At 34.6% G+C, this 8561-nt stretch overlaps 1 protein-coding gene across 1 annotated transcript; it reads left to right on the top strand.

Annotated features, from left to right (window-relative positions):
• Positions 1–1595: 1595 nt before the first annotated feature.
• On the top strand, positions 1596–3052 carry LOC143586603 (auxin-induced protein 22D-like). Its single transcript, XM_077068116.1, has 2 exons — positions 1596–2078; positions 2451–3052. The coding sequence occupies exons 1-2, from the start codon at positions 1876–1878 to the stop codon at positions 2830–2832; spliced, it is 585 nt and encodes a 194-aa protein (XP_076924231.1). The 5' UTR covers positions 1596–1875; the 3' UTR covers positions 2833–3052.
• The last annotated feature ends 5509 nt before the right edge of the window (positions 3053–8561 follow it).

Raw genomic sequence — 8561 nt, 5'->3', positions numbered from 1 at the left:
TGTGATGATATTCATTAAGCCTCTCTCAAAACTCCCTTTAACATTTCAGTTTATAATCGTAAATCGTTCAAAATGACGGTTAACGGTGTGGTTTGGTGGTCGCTTTTAAAAACTTTTTTGGTCGGTCATTTTAGGAATTTTCAAATCGTAGCCAAACGTTTTGTTTATGGTTTATACACGAAGATCCTTTGAAAACAAAAACGAAATAAATTACCATAAGCTTCTAAGCCATGTAACTTAATAAGTTATTTTATATAAGTATTTATATATTTTAAATTTAATTACACGAGTGATTAAGCACTAAGAACGTCATTGTTTATGTATATTGATGGTATTTTACGCGACTACTCATCATCAACAACAATAAAGCCCAAAATATAAAATCAAACCATTAGAATTGGTTTGGTTTTGTTTGCAATCTTAATTTAAAAGTCGTTAAAATCGCAACCAGAACACGAACACCTATAAAAAATTTAGAGTCAACTTATTAAACTCACCAGGTCTATATATGATACAGGTGGATGTTTAGTGGACCCTACTAATTAAGCCTCACACATGGGTGTCGACAAAATCTAGGCCAACATCACATGGTACTCCATGCGCCCTTGTCTATCCTATGTTCCCTACCTTCTTGGAACCAGACCAAAGGTGCTACTCAAATCACCGACATATCTCCTATCTTAAACTGACAACATGTTTTCTTTTTTGTCATAATATGTACGCACCTGTCACGCGCGTGATACCCAAATCTTATGGATTCATTCTAGAGACAATTGTTCTTACAGAAAATATATAATTATAGCAAAGAAATTGTATAAATAGCTAATATGTTAGTAAATTTATTAAAGCATTTATTTTAAACGTTATGTTAAACTATATCCAATGCTTAAGGTGTTGTTACCCGTCTTTCTTTTTGCCTGCTTTTACACTAGCATGTCCAAACATATTTCTTAATTTTCATCTTTATAATATGGATAGACACTCTCTTCTCCCTTCTTTAGAAACACGTTGCCTTTGTAGAAGAACATTTCGTCCACGAACAATTCTCTCGAATGCAACTCATGATGAGTCATGCAAATGGTTTTGCCATATAAACCAAGGGCGCCCAAGAGAACCTACCTTCAGATAATCTTACCTTTTTAACTCACTATTTGATTCTAAAGACTAACGATAACATATAACATACATAGCCAATTAGATCAATACCCAATTACACAATAGCTCATTAAACATTTATAGGGACCGTCGGGTAGCCTCTTAACGATTCCATTAATAGGATACATCTGAATTGGTCAGAGGTATAATGTGTCTGGTTACACCTAGCTCTTAATGACTCATTAAGCCTCTTAATGGTTAAGTCCATAGATATATGGAATGATTCAGAAACACTACTCTTGATCAATCATATATCTTGTTGATTCAACTCTAATAGTGTGATTATAGGAAACAAGTAATTAGTATTTGCAACATAACCTATTTTTTTCTCTTAAAGGCTAATTTATATAGAAGAAAAAGGAATAGACAACTCACAAGCCGTATGTGTCCACGCAAGTATTTGCATTTTGCAGCATAACTATATATCTTTTACTTACCTCTAATGTTAACGTGCCGCGAGTGTGCAAGTTGGGTCCAATATATTATTGTTGGTCAGGAAATTGATGCACAGAGAGAATATGACACCTACATCATGTCCCCAACCCTAATCTTTATATATAAAACTCCTCCCACCACCACAACTCACAACTCACAAACCAAACCAACCAAATCTCTCTCAAATATCACCTTCGGAATATCATCAAACTCACTGGAAATACATAATTCACTACCTCCGGTCAAACATATTCGTACACTAGCTTCGATCACCTTGAAACAAAGATGGATCAGATTAAGAGAAACACTTTGAATCTTTTTGAGGATAATGATCATCTTACCACCGAACTCCGGTTAGGGTTGCCGGGATCCGATGACCAGCCGGAGATAAAGACAACAAGTCTTTCAAGCAACAAAAGAAGTTCATCGGAGATGGGATCAAGCTCATGCATGGATGAAAATGAATCAACATTCTCACCACCAGCCAAGTAAGTTATATATAAAACCCCATGCAAACCCTAAAAAAATACAATTTACATTTTCACAATAATAATAATAATAATAATAATAATAATAATAAGCTTTTTATTAGTTTAATTTTCAGATTTTGATAAAGGATAACAAAGAATAATCAATATAATATTAAGGATTTTCTTTTCATTAGCTCACTATAATTTTAATATGTCTAGTTATTTACTTTAAATAAAATATACACAAAGAAAATGGGAAATATTAATATTTTTTTTGTTTTTAAGAAAAGGAAATTTATTTTAATTAGAATCCGCTTTAGACCCCCAAAAGAATTTGATCCCGCTCTTGTGTAGAAATAAAACTTATGTGTATTGTTGTAATGTTTTTAGGGAACAAATTGTGGGGTGGCCTCCAGTGAGATCGTACCGGAAAAACATACTTCAGGTGAAGAAAATGGAGTCGGATACGGGGTCGGGGATATATGTGAAAGTAAGCATGGATGGAGCTCCATATTTGAGGAAACTAGATCTTAAAATGTACACAAGCTATGAAGAACTAATGAAGGGTTTGCAAGATATGTTCAAGTGCCTTATCGGGTTGTACTCCGAAAGAGAAGGGTACAATGGATCACATCATGCTTTAACTTATGAAGATAAAGAAGGAGATTGGATGCTTGTTGGAGATGTACCATGGGAGATGTTTATTAGTACTTGCAAAAGACTTAGAATCATGAAGAGTTGTGAAGCTAGAGGGTTGGGTGGTTCTTTATAAATCAAACCCAAACTAGTCATAATTTTTAAAAAAAATTACATACAAAAAGAGGATTCTTGATCTTGGAACTATGAGTTTTGGAAATTGGATTTTTAAGAAGAAATGAGGGAACAAAATACATATTTGGTTATGTTATGTGATCAGTGTAAAATGATCATTAATTTTTTTCTATGTTACTTTTATATTTAATGTAAGTAAATATGGATACACATCATTTTTTTATGGAATTAGTGTTTGATTGTCTTTTTTCTTGTAATATATAATTATTGTTGTTGAAAATACATATTAGATGTAGTTTTGAAACCCGGATTACTTTAGAAGATGTGATTTCTAGGTAAAGAAAGTTTGGTATAGATCTTCCATCAGCAAAAAGATCACACAAATATCAACAAGATCCGTGTTTGTCTTGGTTGTTAGTTGTCGGTCTTTCGTGGATTAAGGTATCTATTGGTAATCAAAAAATAGTGACGGGACTCAAAAAATATTTTCATGAGGTGCTAACCTTTTCTGGTCTGGGTTGGATCAGATCAAGTCGAGTCATGATAATGATATTAGTGTTTGGGTGAGCTTCTACAACTTGTTTATTTGTCATTAATTTAAAATAAAAAACAAAAAATGTTTAGTAAAGCTCCTTCAGAAGCTTCAAAAGTGGTTTTGTTTTTCAAAAAAACAAATAATCAAATCTAAAAGCTCACATAAACACCCTCTAAAACTAGTTTTTATATGATAAACAAAGTACGTCAAATGTCACTGCACATAAGGAAAATATTAAAATGTAATATATGAACTCATCTACTCATACAAACAGCGTTTAAAATCCAAAAGGTTGTATAATCGCAACCGGTTTTCTTTTTTTATTTTAATAAGGTTTAAACATTTAAAATAATGAGCTAAGGCCTAGGCTTATGGTCATTGGACTAGTAAGGTTTAGACGAATATGGGTATAAGTCACAATAGATATAACATTTGTACTTACATAAATTATACTGATAATTATGTTTATATTTAAAGTTTATAAATTTCTAAAATATGATGTACCGACTTGATTTGATTTGATATCGATCATATAGCCTATATAATATTACATATGGCTCGTGTGACAGTGACACACACTTGTGTTGACTTTTGGGGGTGGTGATTATACAGAGGATGTGTTATTCATACACCATTTATAGGGTGTATATATAAGTAGGGTGTGTGTTAATAGAGTATGTAAATAATTAAAAAGGGTGTATGAATAACCATTGCCTTGTATAGTAGTCTCCTTCAACAATCTGAGATATGTAACTTCGTAGAAGAAACTTAGCCCCTGGCAAAATAATAAAAATAAAAAAAAGAACTTGTATTCTGATCGTTGTAAATGATTTTAGTAAGGGGTTTTTTACATGCATCATATGGTGAACCCAATTCATCAGGGATAGGGCAATCCATGGCATATTAGTGAGGTCTTTTGGAAATATGTTTTTTTTTGTCTTTTTTTGATATTTTATTGTGTTTTTGTCTTTTGTTGTCTTTTTCTTTTTCTTTTATTTCTTTTCTTTTGTTTGTTTTTTGTATTAGTAATCTTTTAAAAAAAACTTTTTAAATATTTTTTTCATTTTAAACCAAGTTTCGGGTAAAACCGAGTAAAAGTCGAACTTTTCATTTTAACGAGCTAGTCACTGTTCAATCATCAAAAATATTTCCTAATATTTTTAACTTATGTTTCATTTTATATTATTTAAATTTCTAAGTTTGTGGTGTGTTGGAACCAAACCTGGTTTAATACCAAGATCGAGTGGATTTACATTCGCTTAAACCCGAGTTTGTGATTTTTTTAATAAAAATTCTCAAACTTGCTTAAGCTACTAATTTTATTGAAGTGATTCATATAATTAAATAGAATTGTTTGACGAGTTTGAATAATACGGGGATATAAAATGAATCAAATAAAATAAAATACTCAAAAATACAAGTTTTTATTAATAAGAAAGTTCCGAATTACATTCTCGAGTCGGGTAAACATAAACGAATACAAATACGAAAAATCTGAGATGTTACAACGACGGTAGAACGATGACGACGATGATGTTGGGGATAAGCCCACGACACGCAGACGAGACGACGACGCGGGTGGTGCTGCGGTTTAGATTTGCTTTTGTGTATTGTTTTTTTTTCGAACTCGTTGTTATGTATTTAATATTATTATATAAATTTTGTTTTGTTTATGTTGTTTCGTTTCAATTTTAAAATTGTTGCTTCGTTGTAATTTCAAGACCGATGAATTGAAAACAAAAAAATATTGAAAATAAAAATTGGTTACATCCCCACTAACACAAAAACAAAACAAAATCAAATATAAAAATGAAACAACAATTTTAAAATTGAAACAAAACAACGTAAACAAAACAAAAATTATATAATAATATTAAATACATAACAATGAGTTCGAAAAAAAAACAAAACACAAAAACAAATCTAAACCACAGCACCACCTCGGATTTTTCGTGCGGTGGTCTTATCCCCAGCATCATCATCGTCGTCGTTCTACCGTTGTTGTAACATCTCAAATTTTCCGTATATGTATTCGTTTATGTTTACCCGAATCGGGAATGTATTTCGGAACTTTCTTATTAATAAAAACTTATATTTTTGAGTATGTAATTTTGTTTAATTCATTTTATATCCTCGTATTATTAAACTCGTCAAACAATTCTATTTAAATATATTAACCACTTCAATTAAATTAGTAGCTTAAGCAAGTTTGAGAATTTTTATCAGTAAAAGTCTCAAACTCGGGTTTAAGCGAATGTAAATCCACTCGATCTTGGTATTAAACCAAGCTTGGTTCCAACACACCACAAACTTATAAATTTAAATAATATAAAATGAAACATAAGTTAAAAATGTTAGGAAATATTTTTGGTGATTTGAATAGTGACTAGCTCGTTAAAACGTAAAGTTCAACTTTTACTCGGTTTTACCCGAAACTTGGTTTAAAATGAAAAAAATATTTAAAAAGTTTTTTTTTTGTTTTTTTTTAAAGATTACTAATACAAAAAACAAACAAAAAGACAAAAACACAATAAAATATCAAAAAAAGACAACAAAATACAAAAAAACACATATTTCCAAAAGACCCCACCAATATGTCATGGATTATAAATTGGTTGTGGCTCAATGGTAAAGCACTCACTTTACTAGTGAGTAGGGGTGCAAACGAGCCGAGCCGAGCCCGAGCTCGACCAGGCTCGAGCTCGGCTCGTTTAACTTACACAGAGCTCGAGCTCGAGCTCAGCTCGTTTCGAGCTCTATTTCCAAAGCTCGAGCTCGGCTCGTGAGTAGATTTCAAGCTCGAGCTCGGCTCGGGCTCGGCTCGTTTACCATTTATTTGTTATTTTTTAAATAATATAATTATTTTTATATATTATTTTCTATTATAACTTTCTGTATAAAATAATATATATATATATATATATATATATATATATTATTTAGTTATTTTATATAAAAATATATATTAACAATATATATATATATATATATTAATTAATAATTATTAAATATATAATTTAAAAAATTATATAAATGGCAGGCTCGTTTAGGCTCGCGAGCCGGCTTGAGCTCGATATGTGAAGCTCGGGCTCGGGCTCGTTTATTAAACGAGCTTACTTTTAGGCTTGAGCTTGGGCTCGGGCTCGATTAAGCTCGGCTCGTTCGAGCTTTTTAGCGAGCCGATCCCGAGTAGCTCGCGAGCAGCTCGGCTCGTTTGCACCCCTAAGTGAGAGATAGAGGGTTCAAACCTCACTACCACCAATTTATATGGGAGATATGATGGATGACCATGGCTTGCCATGGTTCGAGTCCTGATCTCACCCAGTTTTACCAGCTCCTCGCTGTCGTGCCATTTAGCGGGAGTGGGGGTCGAGTTTTATCTGGTGAATCCCTCAATAGGTGGACCGCTAGGGGCTTCGTCCGTCCGGACTAGTGGCCGGCTCGGGCTACCTTTAGCCAATGGGGGCCGCGTACGGAGTACCCGACGTTACTTAGCTGGTCGTTCAAAAAAAATATATGCCATGGATTGCCCAATCCTTGGTGGATTAGGTGGGTGTTTTTAATTTTTTTTGGTGTCTCTAGTAGGACTCTTTATTAAAGCCATGGAAAAATATAGAACGCATATGCTACTCACTAGAATACATTTGACTTTAGGTACGTGTAAACAGAACGGCACTGTCTCTCTTCGGGCTTATACAGATGCTGACTGGGCGGGTTGTCCTGATACCCGCCGCTCCACGTCTGGCTATTGTGTCTACATGAGGTATAATCTTCTTTCCTGGTCTTCCAAGAGACAAACGACTATTTCTCGTTCTAGCGCAGAAGCGGAGTATCGTGCTGTCGCAAATGTTGCAGAAATCTGTTGGCTTCGCAACCTTCTTTTAGAACTTCGCAGACCACTTTCTTCGGCCACTCTGGTTTATTGTGACAACATTAGTGCCATTTATTTGTCCAACAACCCAGTGCAGCACCAGCGCCCCAAACACATTGAGCTTGACATTTTGTGAGACCGAAATCGGTAGTACCACGAATATACCAGATAATACACTTTAAAGCATTCCAGTGATCAGTGGTGGGGTTATGCATATGAATACATATCTGCTGAACTGCATAACTGATGTCTGGTCTTGTGAAGGTCAGATACTGTAGGGCACCCGCAAGGCTTCTATAGAGCGTGGGGTTATCAAATGGGACGCTGGAGGAAGCACTAAGCTTCGGTTTAGTGTCAACGGGTGTGGCCACTGGGTTACAGTTGTTCATGCCAGCTCGGTTCACAATGTCTAGAGCATAAGGTTGCTGAGAAAGAAACATAGAGTTACCAGATTTGGTGACAGAGGTACCCAAGAAATAACTGAGAGGTCCAAGATCTTTCATAGCAAATTCAGCCGCAAGGCTACCCATGAGTTTCATCCTAAGAGAGTCGGATGAGGTGGTAAGAATTATGTCATCCACGTATATTAGGAGGTAAGCAATGTCACCCCCGTGGTGGTAAGTGTAAGGCCCCGTTACCGGTAGCCCTACTTTAGCGTCGGATTTACTCATAAACACAGTTCTACATATCAGAGTTCATTAAAACTTTCGCGGAAACTTTAACTAAAATCATTTGTTACAAAACATTAAGTCTTTTCTTTGATACCATAAAACAAATCATTATATTTAAAACATATTTTCTTCCATCTTCAGATGCCAGCCGTTCAATTCATGCCATTTGTCATCCTCATGCCATCTCGATAAACATGTATACCTGCGTGCATACTAAAAGTCAGCTACGCTGAGTGAGTTCTAGTTAATCAGGTAATCATACATTACATACACATATCATACATACTTACGTATCCGAAGATACATACTCATACTTAACTAGTTACCCTTCTGTTCTACATACATACTTACTACCATACATATCTACAATCACAATCCTCAGTCTACTGAGAGTATGTTCATAGTCCGCCGTCTATACCTGTACTCAAGGTCGTGAACATGTAAAAGGTCTGCAGTCCTTACCTATGTTCACCGATTATGGTACGTGCAAGGTCCGTAGTCCTTCCCTATACCATCCTATATTAACAACACGTACAAGGTCCTCAGTCCTTCCTTATGTTGCAACCCAACCATAGCACTTACGAAGTCCGCAGTCCTCCCCTATGCTACCACAACACAAATACAGCACATGTAAGGTCCACAGTCCTTTCCTA

The sequence above is a fragment of the Bidens hawaiensis genome, unplaced genomic scaffold, assembly GCF_021521415.1.
Source record: "Bidens hawaiensis isolate Kalapana, Puna unplaced genomic scaffold, B.hawaiensis_p1.1 tig00034716_1, whole genome shotgun sequence".
In the NCBI taxonomy this organism is placed as follows: Eukaryota; Viridiplantae; Streptophyta; class Magnoliopsida; order Asterales; family Asteraceae; genus Bidens; species Bidens hawaiensis.
Note: the sequence above shows the minus strand (reverse complement) of the source record. Positions and strands in the feature narration are given on the sequence as shown.